Below are 15,759 nucleotides of genomic sequence, written 5' to 3'. Positions count from 1 at the left end.
GGATGTTTCCCCCTGGCTGGCGAGTCTAGAACTAAGAGACACAGGGCTGGATGTTGTCAGTGTGGGCGGGCTGGGGCATGTCAGTGTGGGCGGGCTGGGGCGTGTCAGTGTGGGCGGGCTGGGGCGTGTCAGTGTGGGCGGGCTGGGGCGTGTCAGTGTGGGCGGGCTGGGGCGTGTCAGTGTGGGCGGGCTGGGGCATGTCAATGTAGGCGGGCTGGGGCGTGTCAGTGTGGGCGGGCTGGGGCGTGTCAGTGTGGGCGGGCTGGGGCGTGTCAATGTAGGCGGGCTGGGGCGTGTCAGTGTGGGCGGGCTGGGACGTGTCATTGTGGGCGGGCTGGGGTGTGTCAGTGTGGGCGGGCTGGGGCGTGTCAGTGTGGGCGGGCTGGGGCGTGTCAGAGTGGGCGGGCTGGGGCGTGTCAGTGTGGGCGGGCTGGGGCGTGTCAGTGTGGGCGGGCTGGGGCGTGTCAGTGTAGGCGGGCTGGGGCGTGTCAGTGTGGGCGGGCTGGGGCGTGTCAGTGTGGGCGGGCTGGGGCGTGTCAGTGTTGAAAAAGTGCAATTTTCCCCTAATTGGCCAATTGATTTCCTGCGTGTGGGAACCACTGGCCCAATGAGTCTTTTCATACAGAAAGTCGCCTCCGATAATGTCATCAATGCTGTTGGATTTAAGGCCTGCAAGCAGCCTTGATTCTTCTGGAGACTGCAAAGGCTCTGCAATTTATATGAAGGAGTTGAATTGTGAAAAATGTCAACGATCAAGCAAAACATAAGAACATAAGAAATAGGAGCAGGAGTAGGCCAATCGGCCTCTTGAGCCTGCTCCGCCATTCAATAAGATCATGGCTGATCTGATCCTAACTGCCAATCCACTATCACAGAACCATCTCCTGCATCTAACAGAATTAGACACACGAAATAGGAGCAGGATCAGGCTACACGGCCCCTGGGCCCGCTCCGCTACCCACAGGGCCATGACCGATCCGAACCTAGACTCATGTCCAAATTCCTGCCCGCTCCCCGTAACCCTTAATTCCCTTTACTTCTAGGAAACTGTCTATTTCTGTTTTAAATTTATGTAATGATGTAGCTTCTACAGCTTTTTGGGGCAGCATATTCCATGGACCTACCACCCTCTGAGTGAAGTAGTTCCTCCTCATCTCAGTTTTGAAAGAGCAGTCCCTTATTCTAAGACTATGCCCCCTAGTTCTAGTTTCACCCATCATCTGGAACATCTTCCCTGCATCCACCCGATCCAACCCCTTCACAATCTTATATGTTTCAATAAGATCGCCTCTCATTCTTCTGAACTCCAATGAGTAGAGTCCCAATCTACTCAACCTCTCCTCATATGTCCATCCCCTCATCCCCAGGATTAACCGAGTGAACCTTCTTTGTACTGACTCGAGAGCAAGTATGTCCTTTCTTAAGTATGGACACCAAAACTGTACGCAGTATTCCAGGTGCGGTCTCACCAATACCTTGTACAACTGAAGCAATACCTCCCTATTTTTATATTCTATCCCCCTAGCAATGAAAGTCAACATTCCATTGGCCTTCTTAATCACTTGCTGCACCTGTATACTAACCTTTTGAGTTTCGTGCACCAGGACCCCCAGATCCCTTTGTACTTCAGTACTTTCCAGTTTCTTGCCATTAAGATAATAACTTGCTCTACGATTTTTCCTGCCAAAGTGCATAACCTCACACTTTCCAGTATTGTATTCCATCTGCCAAATCTCTGCCCACTTACTTAGCCTGTCTATGTCCCCTTGAAGGTTTTTTATGTCCTCCTCACTCACTACTTTCCCCCCCATCTTAGTATCATCTGCAAACTTTGATATGTTACACTCGGTCCCCTCCTCCAAATCATTAATATAGATTGTAAAGAGTTGGGGACCCAGCACTGACCCCTGCGGAACACCACTAGTTACTGATTGCCAGTCTGAGAATGAACCATTTATCCCAACTCTCTGCCTTCTGTTAGATAGCCAATCCTCTATCCATGCCAGAATATTACCCCCAATCCTGTGATTTTTTATCTTAAGCAATAATCTTTTGTGTGGCACCTTGTCAAATGCCTTTTGGAAGTCTAAATACACTACGTCCACTGGTTCCCCTTTATCCACCCTATATGTTACTTCCTCAAAGAACTCCAGCAAATTTGTCAAACATGACTTCCCCTTCATAAAACCATGCTGACTTTGTCCTATTAAATTATGATTATCCAAATGTCCTGTTACTGTCTCCTTAATAATGGACTCCAATATTTTACCTACCACAGATGTTAGGCTAACCGGTCTATAGTTTCCAGCCTTCTGTCTACTGCCCTTTTTAAATAAGGGTGTTACATTAGCAGTTTTCCAGTCTGCCAGGACCTTTGCCGAGTCCAGGGAGTTTTGGAAAATTATTACCAATGCATCCACAATCCCTACCGCCACTTCCCTCAAGACCCTAGGATGTAAGCCATCAGGTCCAGGTGATTTATCCGCCTTGAGTCCCATTATTTTACCGAGTACCACTTCCTTAGTGATTTTGATCGTGTTTAGCTCCTCCCCCACTTTAGCCCCCTGTTTGTCCAGTGTTGGGATATTCTTAGTGTCTTCTACTGTAAAGACTGATGTAAAATATTCATTCAGTGTTTTTGCCATCTCCATATTTCCCACCATTAATTTCCCGGTCTCATCCTCTAAGGGACCAACATTTACTTTAGCCACCCTTTTTCTTTTTATATAACTATAAAAACTCTTACTATCTGTTTTTATATTTTTTGCTAATTTACTTTCATAATCTATCTTCCCTTAATCAATCTTTTTGTTATTTTTTGCTGTCTTTTAAAGTTTTCCCAATCCTCTATCCTCCCACTAGATTTGGCTACCTTATATGCCCTTGTTTTTAGTCGAATACTATCCTTAATTTCTTTACTTAGCCACGGATGGCTGTCTTTCCTTTTACACCCTTTTCTTCTCAGTGGAATATATATTTTTTGGAAGTTGTAAAATAACTCCTTAAATGTACACCACTGATCATGTATCGTCTTACCCTTTAATCTATTTTCCCAATCCACTCTACTCAATTCCGCTCTCATACCTTCATAGTCTCCTTTATTCAAGCTTAGCGCGCTTGTTTGAGATCCAACCTTCTCACCCTCTAATTGAATATGGAATTCAACCATGTTATGGTCACTCATTCCAAGGGGATCCTTTACTAGGACATTTTTAATTAATCCTGTCTCGTTACACAGGACCAGATCTAAGGTTGCCTGCCCCCTGGTCGGTTCAGTTACATACTGCTCAAGAAACCCATCCCTAATACACTCAATGAACTCATCCTCAAGGCAGCCCTGCCCAATTTGATTTGTCCAATTAATATGATAGTTAAAATCCCCCATAATTATAGATGTTCCCTTATTACAAGCCTCAACTATTTCCTGATTGATACTCCGTCCAACAGAGTTGCCACAGTTCGGAGGCCTATAGACTACGCCCACTAGTGTTTTTTTCCCCTTATTATTCCTTACCTCCACCCAAACTGTTTCATTGTCCTGATCTTTTGACCCAATATCATTTCTCTGTATTACAGTGATTCCTTCCTTTATTAACATAGCCACCCCACCTCCCCTTCCTTCCTGCCTGTCCTTCCTGATCGTTAAATAACCTGGTATGTTTAATTCCCAGGCATTGTCACCCTGCAGCCATGTTTCTGTAATGGCCACAAGATCATACCCATATGCAGTTATTTGTGCCATTAACTCATCTATTTTGTTACGAATGCTACATGCATTCAGATAGAGAACTTTCAAAGATGTTTTGTGACACTTAGTTCCTGCTTTTGCCCTTTTTATTACTTTCCCTTTTACTCCATACCTTCTGCCCCTTCCTGACATGCTCTGGTTTTTAATTTCCCCACTGCTACCTAAGTCTATGACCTTCTCTGTTGTCATTTGTATTATTTGCTCTCTAGGAACCTCCCCCCCACTAGTTAGTTTAAAGCCCTCTCTACAGCCCTAGTTATATGATCCGCCAGGACTCTAGTCCCAGCACTGGCCAAGTGAAGCCCGTCCCAACGGAACAGCTCCCTCCTGCCCCAGTACTGATGCCAGTGTCCCAGGAAGCAAAACCCATTTCTCCCACACCAGTCTTTGAGCCACGCATTTAACTCTCTAATTTTATTTGTCCTAGCCAAATTCGCTCGTGGCTCAGGTAATAATCCAGAGATTATTACCCTTGTGGTTCTGCTTTTTAATTTGGCCCCTAGCTGCTCAAACTCCCTCAGCAGAACCTCCTTCCTTGTCCTATCTATGTCGTTGGTACCAACATGGACCACGACAACTGGATCCTCCCCCTCCCACTCCAAGTTTCTCTCCAGTCCAGAGGAGATGTCCTTAACCCTGGCACCGGGCAGGCAACACAGCCTTCGGGACTCTCGCTCTCGGCTGCAGAGAACTCTATCTATCCCCCTAACGATACTATCCCCTACCACTACAACATTTCTTTTAACTCCCCCCACTTGAATGGCCCCCCGCTCCACGGTGCTGTGGCCAGGTTGCTCATCCTCCCCGCAGTCCCTGTTCCCATCCTCACAGGGAGTAAGAGCCTCGAACCTGTTGGACAAGTGCAAGGGCTGCGGCTCCTCCAACACTACCTCCTGGATCCCCGTACCTGCCTCACTTCTAGTCACACCATCCTGACCCTGGCCACGGACTACATCTGAATTAATTAATCTAATTGGTGTGACTACCTCCTGATACACAGAGTCCAGGTAACTCTCCCCCTCCCTGATGTGTCTCAGTGTTTGAAGCTCGGACTCCAGCTCTTCAACACGGAGCCGGAATTCCTCGAGCAGCCAACACTTACTGCAAATGTGATCACCGTGAGCATCAATGGTGTCCACCAGTTCCCACATATTGCAGCAGCAACACATCGCCTGATCTCCCATTCTATGTAATTAATTAAATTTATTAATATTATTCTTAAATACCCTCTGCCTCGATTCTAGATGGTGAATATCACACCTTAGAAACTATAAACCAAGGAGATTTAAGCTTAAAAAGGGAGAAATACTTACCAACCAATCACTTACCCGCTTTGTGGTGACGTCACACCTTGAATACTTTTTACCTCTCTCCTTCCCTGAAAGTGTGCTCCTCAGTTTGATGAGCCCTCCCTCCAAGCTCTGGTGCACGGAGCCAGCTGTAATAAGGAGGTGCTGTTCCCTTCCTCAGGGAGAAAAAAGCCACCCCAGCAGACAAAAGCTGTGTAGCTACAAGTGGCCCAGGTTGTCAATGCCATTTCACTGAGCCGCAGAACCTGGCTGCAGTGCAGGAAGAGGTTTCCTGACCTTCTCCGCACAGGAAAAGTGAGTATGACTTTCCCATCACCCTCAATCTGATCCCCATCGCCTCTCCTCACCAGCACTCTGCTTTGCCAACCTCTTCCTCCGCATGCCACTTGACACTTACATCCCTGCACCCTTACCCATTCCCTCACTCTATGGTCACATTCACTTAACTATTCAACCATGCAGCCCTCACACTTCCTATCATTGTGATGCAATGACAACAACTACTTACAACACACAGGGAGGGTCCTTTGTATCCTTCTAAGCATCTATGCTATGCATTCACTATACTCACTCCTTCCATGGTCCATGGAGGAGCTTCGTCGCAAGGGTATTGAAAACATGGTCATTGTTCAGAATAGAATGACATCTCTTGAGGATCGATGGTCAGCTATTGGACAAACAAACCAGACCTTCATGCAAGTCCTCTGGGGTAGGACTTCCAGTGCAGAAATGGGTCCTCATGGCCCTCCTGTTGTCAAGCCACTTGCTACCTCTGAAGTGGGGCTGACCCATGAGAGGGAGGTTGGTGGCAGACAACAAGGAAGTGGGGGCTCCTCTCCAAGCGCTCACACGACCATGCCACAGCAAAGCCCTCGGTCAGAGCCCCGTCAGAGTCCTCACCCAAATGAGATGGGCGTCTCAGCCCCTGCACAGCCGTAGGAGCAGCAAACTGTTGGCGAGCCCGCACAGGTTCGTCACCCCAGAGGATGCCCGCCAAAGGCGTCGAGACAGGAGCAGCAAGAGAGCGAGCAAGGGGCTCCACATCTGCTGAAGCCACAGGGGAAGCACCACGTAGGAGCACGCGTAAGAGGAAGATAAAGCACAAATAGTCACAAGGGTAGTCACTTGGGTGCTGTGTTGTTTTGTTTTTGGACCAGCCATCATTGTGATTGTATTATAAAGTGTTTTGATGGCAAACTGTTGAAGTTGTGGCCTGTGTCATTTCGCAAATGGGACTTTCACATTGAGGGCTTAGGGCGCCTTGCGATTATCAGAATGGTGGTCAGAGTGATAGGATTCTGTAGGTTCTTCTCCATTGTCGATGATCTGGTAAGAAGGAGCAAGACTAAAGTGTTTGATTAAAGCAGGCTAAGCAAATCTGGCCAGGATGAGTGCATCCCATGCATCCTGGGCAGCAATATGGTGGCACTCTGGCGCCTTCTGGCCTGTGCATCTTCAGGTGGGTGACTAGCAGCTTGCCGCTCCTGTTGATGTTCCTGCTGTTGTTCATGTTTCTGCTGCTGCCACGGCTGGTCTTCATCCGAATCTGATGTCCAGGAGGAAAGGAATTAAATGGTCGCCATGCTTCTGGTATATGCCTCAGTTGAGGAAGCACTCAGTCAAGGTGGGGAGAGGGGTTTCCCAGGAGGTCACACTGGAGATGAGTGTCAGATTCCAAACTTCCACAACAATGAGTAGGCCTGCTAAAAGTTCCCCCAGACCTGAAACAACAAAGTTCTGCCACCTGCAAATGATCATCGGTGAAAACTCCTTTGTAATGGTGGAGCTGCAGCTGTTCGTAAGCAATCCACTAGTGAGGCCGCCAGGATTACCTGGCGTGTTCCAGAGGAGGCGTGTAGGATGGGGGAAATGTGTTAAAATCGGAAAGGCCTCTCAAAATGGGATTATAGAGGCAATTAAGTTGTTAAGGGCCTATCCCGCCTCTTGGAGGCAGGATGGAAAGCAGGTCAGAAAACACGCACTTGGGAAAATTGCTCGGAGGCGGGATGGAGGCGGAAACGGGCCCGCCCGCCAGTTTTGGTGATTTTAACAACTCGCACACCTCCAAACCCGCCTCCTCGGGGCTGGGAAAATCGAGCCCATAGTCTCAGGATAAGGGGTCGGCCATTTAAGACTGAGATGAGGAGGAATTTCTTCACTCAGAGGGTTGTGAATCTTTGGAATTCTCTACCCCAGAGGGCTGTGGATGCTGAATCATTGAGTATACTCAAGGCTGAGATCGATAGATTTTTGGACTCTAGGGGAATCGAGGGATATGGGGATCGGGCGGGAAAGTGGAGTTGAGGTCGAAGACCAGCCATGATCTTATTGAATGGCGGAGCAGGCTCGAGGGGCCATGTGACGGAGCAGGCTCGAGGGGCCATGTGGCGGAGCAGGCTCGAGGGGCCATGTGGCGGAGCAGGCTCGAGGGGCCGTGTGGCGGAGCAGGCTCGAGGGGCCGTGTGGCGGAGCAGGCTCGAGGGGCCGTGTGGCGGAGCAGGCTCGAGGGGCCGTGTGGCGGAGCAGGCTCGAGGGGCCGTGTGGCGGAGCAGGCTCGAGGGGCCGTGTGGCGGAGCAGGCTCGAGGGGCCGTGTGGCCGACTCCTGCTCCTAATTCTTCTGCTCACATGGAAATTGACAGTTGCACACGCTGGAGAGGGAGTAAACCCTCAGGAGAAGGGAGAAGATAAAATTGGCAGTGAAGAAAAGGGATTGGCACATCTACAGGCAGACTGTGAGTTAAAGGGCCAGTGTCTTCATGCGGACAGGTGACTGAGCAAATCTGTTCGTACTGCTAAAGAAGCAGTGTATGGGATGTTTGTTGCAGTGACTATGCACAGGTGACACGATTTACTTCGATACGAAACACGTGCATGGGATTTAACAAAGAAAAGTTTGCCAAACATTTTTCATGAAGGTGGTGCCTTTTTAAATGTTGATTATAATTGAAAATCTGATCACTTCTGCATTTCATTCTTGATCATAGAGGGTATAGAAGTGATCCAGCTACCTTATTGCTGACAAGAACTGAGAAAAAAACAGAAATATTACAAACCCCCCCCCCCCCCCCCTTAACAAGAGTCTACCTCCATTTCTTGTTGCTAAACCCGGTGTTTGGCACTGGGCTAAGCGGTCAGTCCATTACAGATTAATCTCCCTGGAACTGACAATGGGACATTTGTTAAGTGATTCTGCATAGTGTTACATTCTGGGTCATTACCACTTTAATTCGAATATAAATACTAGATACAACACATGCCAGATCATCACATTTATGTCATACTTATGTTCCAAATAGCTATTACTTTGGGTGGTGGTGTGTAATCCATTTAAACAGTATTTGTGTTGGACACTTTTGTATAGCAATTGCCTGGAATTAAGCTCCTTTTATAGGTAACTAGACGTGCTTGAGATTGTTAAATAGTTTTTTTTAACTCATTCACAGGATGTGGGCATTGTCAGCATTTATTGCCCATTCCTAATAGCGCTTGAGAAGGTGGTGGTGAGCCGCCTTCTTGAATACAACTGAGTGTCTCGCTCGGCCATTTCAGAGGGCAGTTAAGAGTCAACCACATTGCAGTGGGTCTGGAGTCACATATCGGCCAGACCCGGTAAGGACGGCAGATTTCCTTCCCTAAAGGACATTAGTGAACCAGATGGGTTTTTACAACAATCCGGTAGTTTCATGGTCACCATTACTGACACTAGCTTTTTATTCCAGATTTATTTAATTGAATTTAAATGCTGTGGTGGGATTATGAACTCACGTCCACTGGATCATTAGTCCCAGTCTCTGGATTACTAGTTCAGTAACACAACCACAATGCTATCACACCCATATAGTGTGATAACACCTTAAGACAATTGGATTAAAACAGAATTGTAGAATGGTTACAGCACGGAATGAGACCATTCGGCCCATCGAGCCCGTGCCGGCTCTCTGCAGGAGCACTTCAGCTAGTCCCACTCCCACGCCCTTTCCCCGCAGCCTTGCAATTTTTTTTCTTTTAGGTACTTATCCAGCTCCCTTTTGAAAGCCACGATTGAGTCTGCCTCCACCACCCTTTCAGGCAGTGCATTCCAGATCCTCACCACTTGCTGTGTAAAAAAAGTTTTTCCTTATGTCACCTTTGGTCCTTTTGCCAATCACCTTAAATCTGAGTCCTCTGGTTCTCGACCCTTCTGCCAATGGGAACAGTTTCTCTCTATCTACTCTGTCTAGACCCCTCATGATTTTGAACACCTCTATCAAATCTCCTCTCAATGTTCTCTGCTCCAAGGAGAACAACCCCAGCTTCTCCAGTCTATCCACATAACTGAAGCCCCTCATCCCTGGAATCATTCTCGTAAATCTTTTCCGCACCCTCGCTAAGGCCTTCACATCCTTCCTAAAGTACGGTGACCAGAATTGGACACAATACTCCAGTTGAGGCCGAACCAGTGTTTTATAAAGGTTCATCATAGCTTCCTTGCTCTTGTACTCTATACCTCTATTTACATCGGATATACGGCACAGAAACAGGCCATTCGGCCCAACCAGTCCATGCCGGCGTTTATGCTCCAGTCGAGCCTCCTCCCGTCTTTCCTCATCTAAATCTATCAGCCTAATCCTCTATTCCCTTCTCCCTCATGGGCTTGTCTAGCCTCCCCTTAAATACATCTATACTATTCGCTTCAACCACTCCCTGTGGCAGCGAGTTCCACATTCTCACCACTCTCTGGGTAAAGAAGTTTCTTCTGAATTCCCTATTGGATTTCTTGGTGACTATCTTATATTGATGGCCTCAAGTTATGCTCTTCCCCACAAGTGGAAACATTCTCTCTGTATCCACTCTATCAAAACCTTTCATAATTTTAAAGACCTCTATTAGGTCACCCTTGTGAAGCCCAGGATCTCGTAAACTTTTTTTAACTGCTTTCTCAACCTGCCCTGCCACCTTCAACGATTTATGCACACATACCTCCAGGTCTCTCTGTTCATGCACCCCCTTTAGGATTGTACCCTTTAGTTTATATTTCCTCTCATCATTCTTTCTACCATAACGTATCACTTTGCACTTTTCTGCATTAAATTTCATATGCCACATGTCCGCCCATTCCACCAGCCTGTCTATGTCTTCCTGAAGTCTATCACTCTCCTCCTCACTGTTCACTATACTGGAAGTGCCCCACAACCCTCTTGGGGCGCTGCGAGTCAATATCGCAGCGCTACATGCCGCAGCAGCGCGGTATTGCAGGCCTTCCCCTCCTTAAAGGGGAGGGGCCTTGCGCAGCACGCAGCTGGGCCCCCGGGGATCGGGAGTGCCAGCAAAAGATCCCGGCACTCAAGAGAAGTGCCGGGGTCTTAGAGTGCAGCCAGCTCTCCGCGGGGGGGGGGGCGGTTCAGGAGGCCGGGGTCTTAGAGTGCAGCCAGCTCTCCGCGGGGGGCGGGGGTCAGGAGGCCGGGGACGGGAGCGCAGGCAGGTGCTGGCAGGCAGCCAGCAAAAAAATGTCCGCCCCGCACCTCGCCTTTAAATAGCACATCCCGGGCCGCAGGTAGACCCCCTGACCCCGTCGGACATAGCGTCCGGAGGTAAGTCAGGGGGCGCTCCCGAAGATCGCGGCCAGGGCGCTGCGCACGGCGATGACGTCATTGCCGGCGGCGCGGGGCGCTACCGGTTAGCACCGCCACTAACCTCCCGCTGAATTTCACGGGAGGCGTGGGCAGCACCGCGCCCGGGCACTAGTTGCTTAGCGCCCTAAAAGCAACCGAATTTTTCCCTCTGTTAATTTTGTCCCGGATTATCGTTTCTAAATGAAAATGCTGGAAACACTCAGCCAGTCAGGCAGCATCTGTGGAGCGAGAAACAGAGTTAATGGTTCAGGTCGATGACCTTTCGTCAGAACACTGGGGAAATTGGGTATCTAATGCTTCAAAAGGAGCCTGGGCTGACCTGATGCGCCTGTTTTCTGCCCATCATAACCGTTAAGCAAGTAGAAGATTAGCCAACTCCAACACTCATATATCAGATGGTGTCTTCGGTACTAATGTAGCCCGTATGCACTCCGGGAGGAGACAGGGCTGTCTTTTTTATTCGTTTATGGGATGTGGGCGTCGCTGGCAAGGCCAGCATTTATTGCCCATCCTTAATTGCCCTTGAGAAGGTGGTGGTGAGCCACCTTCTTGAACCGCTGCAGTCCGTGTGGTGAAGGTGCTCCCACAGTGCTGTTAGGGAGGGAGTTCCAGGATTTTGACCCAGCAACGATGAAGGATTGGCCGATATATTTCCAAGTCAGGATGGTGTGTGACTTGGAGGGGAACTTGGAGGTGGTGGTGTTCCCATGCGCCTGCTGCCCTTGCCCTTCCAGGTGGAAGAGGTCGTGGGTTTGGGAGGTGCTGTTGAAGAAGCCTCGGCGAGTTGCTGCAGTACATCTTGTAGATGGTACACACTGCAGCCACAGTACGCCGGTGGTGGAGGGAGTGAATGTTTAAGGTGGTAGATGGGGTGCCAATCAAGTGGGCTGCTTTGTCCTGGATGGTGTCGAGCTTCTTGAGTGTTGTTGGAGCTGCACTCATCCAGGCAAGTGGAGAGTATTCCATCACACTCCTTACTTGTGCTTTGTAGATGGTGGAAAGGCTTTGCGGAGTCAGGAGGTGAGACACTCGCCGCAGAATACCCAGCCTCTGACCTGCTCTTGTTGCCACAGTATTTATGTGGCTGGTCCAGTTAAGTTTCTGGTCAATGGTGACCCCCAGGATGTTGATGGTGGGGAATTCGGCGATGGTAATGCCGTTGAATGTCAAGGGGTGGTGGTTAGACTCTCATTGCCTGGAACTTCTGTGGCGCGAATGTTACCTGCCACTTATCAGCCTCTGTCAGATTTGAGTTTTGTTTTTGTGGTTGGGTGAGAGGAGCGAGATACGGTACTAACTGTGCCAGAGCCCTGGTGTGTTCCCATTGCCGTCTACCTTGAGCTGTTTTTGCACCACATCAGGTTCTGAAGTCCCCATAGTCGGAGGTTGAGTTCAAGACCATGTGCGATGGATCCTGATCAGGGGTCATCAGGCACAGGATCGATGTCACAGTACCAACCGGCAGTGGACGTCAGTCTTCCCTTTAAGCCGCGCAGCGCTCTGAAGGTCTCGTGCAGCCGGCGATCCGGCTTCTAAATAGAAAAACCTGCGCACGCACGGAGTTTTGAATGACCCGCGCAGCCCGTTAAAGGAACCGCACAGGCCAAAAAAATATTAGAGGGAGCATTAATGGACTCGCAATTTAAATTCCTCCCAAAAGGGCAGTGTTGTCCGAACTGCTCCATCACTCCTGCCGCTTCCACCCCATCCCAAAAAAGTTTGTGTCCGCATGTGCAAAACGACATTTAATAAAAAATACGTCTGCGGAGCTGCCCAACGATATAAAGGCAGCGCCTACCCTCAATCCATCGACATCGCTTGTATTAAACCTCGATTACGAGCCGGGGTCTCGAGATAAATGAGATATGAGACTCTGCTCGTTAATGTAACATAAACTGGGGCCTCCACGTTGAGGCCGTATATCCATCCAGAGATGCAATTTAAAAAGAGACAGCACGACTTTGCAGAGAAGAGCGTCGCATCCAACACCTGCGACACTGAGCTCGTAAATCGGAAAGGGTTTGATCCTAGACATCGCCAGCACTCCTCTTCTGTCAGGGCCATGTAGGCTTGTCATGAAGACCCAGCAGTTACTGTAGGCACTTGGCTGCTTTCATCTTGCCATGCTGTTACACACTGACTATTGTGAACTCTGGTGGGAAATATTTTTACTCAACTGTGTTCCACTTTCAGTTCGCGGTGCAGAATCCTGTATCGTGCAGGTCTCACCTTGAGCAAACTAAATTACTTCATGGTCTTATCTACATTGTTTCGGACAGTTAGGAGTGGAGTAGGGGTACGGTAGCATAGTGGTTATGTTACTGGACTAGTAATCCAGAGACCTGGACTAATGATCAATAGAGACATGAGTTTAAATCCTGCCACGGCAGCTGTGGAATTTAAATTCAGTTAATTAAATAAAATTTACATGTAACTACCAGATTGTCATAAAAACCCATCTGGTTCACTAATGTCCTTTTGGGAAGGAAATCTGTCGTCCTTACCCGGTCTGGCCGGTATGTGACTCCAGACCCACAGCAATGTGGTTGACTCTTAACTGTGCTCTGAAGTGGCCTAGCAAGCAACTCAGTTCCACCAAACCGCTACTGCAGCGGTTCAAGAAGGCGGCTCACCACCGCTTTCTCAAGGGCAATTAGGGATGGGCAATAAATGCTGGCCTTGCCAGCGACGCCCACATCCCGTGAATGAATTTTTTTTAAAGTGTAGAAAACTGTGTAGTTGGGTGTTATTTTAGAAGTCACATCAAGTTTGCCTATGTAAACATAGGCGCTTGTAACTTCGGAGTTGCATCCAGTGTCAGGAGTCCACTGTCCAAAGGGCCGTCCCCTCTTTACGTTCAAGTCTGGGTCTCCGCCTCACTTCTGCAGAGAAATCTGTTTCAGATGCACAGGACCAACTCCTCATGATTACATTCTGAATACTGGCTCCCTTACCCCAGCAGCAGCATCACAGATCGGCATGGTCACCGGTCTCTGATTCTGTCAAGCTGAGGGAGCTGGGCCGGTTCCAGGTTTCTGCCTGTGTCTGCAGCCAGCGAAAGCCACGCCCGCTGAGATCAAACGCGGCCTCCTTCTGTGCTGCAATGTGTGACGATTCTATGCAATGTGGGCTTGCATCCTGGGCCCCAAAAATATAAAGAGACTGAGGAATCGATTAGCTTCCGACTGTAGCTCCTTCAAAGAGGAGGAGGAGGGATTTATCGCATTTACGAACGCACTTATCCTTCCCACATCGAGTGCTCCTCTTCTATGTGGCAATTTCTGGGACGTCAATTTGGGGGAGGGGGGGGGCAAGGACAGTGTTCCCTTTAAGCTGTGCGGCCATACAGCCGACTTTTAAATGGGAAAAACCGTGCTTGCGCAGTAGTCTGAATGGGCCACACAGCCCCTTAAAGGGGCCGCGCACCCCCCAAAAAATTAAAGGGAACATTGGTAGGGGTGGGTGCGGGGGAAGTTGGGGGGGCGCGTTTGTTGCGTTTGCCCAGATGTGGACCACCTGCACCGAGTATTAAAATAATCCTGGAAATTCCCCCTCGCTGCAATTCCAGTGGCGGAGCGGAATCCCAGCAATTTTAGGTTTTAAATGTTCTTTGCACAACGCATTCAAATGGATCTTAAATCAGCGATGAACACTGTGTCCGCTCTCCCCATTCATACTGATAGGTGTTGTTTTTTCCTTTTTTCTTTTGGCCAGGTAAGCTCTAACGAGAAGCACGCAGACAGCCTCAAGCGTGAAGGAGACATTCTCATTGAAACCCTCCAAAGGTTGGCCCAAACTGCCAGGTGAGATCCCTCAGGCCTAAAGGAATTTCCAAGCCTTTGAATGAGAATCCAACTTTTTTTTTAATACCAGATACATGCCACAGACCTATCGTGTTACTGTGCTTCACGACTGGAGTAAAACTGCACTTGAACGAGCCTCTGAAAGCCCCCAGCTTCCCCTCCCCCCGAGACTGGCTTTGATCAGTTAGTAGTTGCTTTAAGCCGGGGTTGGGTTGCATGATGAAAGATTCCGAAAGTTGTTGCTTTCATTTACCGCCAGATACTGGCTTACTGTGCTGCCTTTGTGTTTAACGTTTGTATCCCCAAATTGAACGGTAAGTTTTTGAAGTACAGTACCAGAAGTGAATGAGAATAACTTTTAACCCACAAAGTACGCCCTTGGCGCAATAATGTGTATCCGTTTAAAAACAAACCGAAATACAGAACATAACGCTTCACCTCAAAAGTTGAAGGACTTCACAGAAAGAGGACGGGGACACATAAGGGCGAATTTTGGCCCAATTTCCTCTCGTACACTGTCCAGTTTGGGTGCGTGCCATCACTGGCAAATGTGCACGTCTCCTGCCATCAATGGCCACTGTAAATACAAAAATCTCTCTCCAGAGTTAAAACAGCTTTGCAGACCCAGATTTATGTGGGCACAAATAAACACTAAAGCCTGCACATCTGCCGATGCACTTTATTATGGTCATATTTATGCTAATGTATATGTACAAATGTATGTTGAAATGTTTAAGTGTCCTAATCCAAATTGTACACTCTCGGGAGCCGCAAGCCTACATTTCGTTGTACTGCACTTGTGCACTAACAATGACAATAAAAGTTGATTTGATTCCTGTTCTGGGCCGCCAATCGCATGCAGCTAGGCTCGTCGTGTCTGCATGCTTGTGCCGTGGTCTTATTCTACTCCATGTCAATACCAGGCCCACCTGCTCTGCATGTGTCTTGACGGAACACTCAATTGCATCAGGATGTGTCTCCATCCCAAGAAACAGCCTCCAAAAGGCCCCCAGCAGGAAGAGCAGTGCCACCAGGAGAGCAACACAACATAAATGGAGGCCATTTGAGCGCCACTCCCCCAAGGGTCCAAACAGTAAGATCAGAGGACCATCAAAGGCAGCAACAGGAGAAGCCTTTAAATAGGGGGAACACAGTACCAGGGTAGTACATAGCACCTGAGTAGGAAGAGAGGTATCAAAGCCCATTTCTAATGAAAACAATGCATGCTTAACTACTAAATCCACACTTCAGAGGCTGAGGTAGGGGTCACAGTCTCAGGATAAGG

The 15,759-nt window shown here is 48.6% G+C and overlaps 1 protein-coding gene across 1 annotated transcript in view; it reads left to right on the top strand.

The window, feature by feature from the left end:
- Nucleotides 1–15,759, top strand: part of ulk4 (unc-51 like kinase 4) — a 585,662-nt gene that overhangs the window by 564,115 nt on the left and 5,788 nt on the right. Inside the window, exon 34 of the mRNA XM_085989398.1 lies at nt 14,386–14,474. Within this exon, the coding sequence (XP_085845524.1) occupies nt 14,386–14,474 (89 nt within the window). The remainder of the gene's footprint in view (nt 1–14,385; nt 14,475–15,759) is intronic.

Source organism: Somniosus microcephalus, chromosome 5 (genome assembly GCF_052327205.1).
Source record: "Somniosus microcephalus isolate GS21.2 chromosome 5, FLI_Smic_1.0, whole genome shotgun sequence".
NCBI classification, from domain to species: Eukaryota; Metazoa; Chordata; class Chondrichthyes; order Squaliformes; family Somniosidae; genus Somniosus; species Somniosus microcephalus.
Note: the sequence above shows the minus strand (reverse complement) of the source record. Positions and strands in the feature narration are given on the sequence as shown.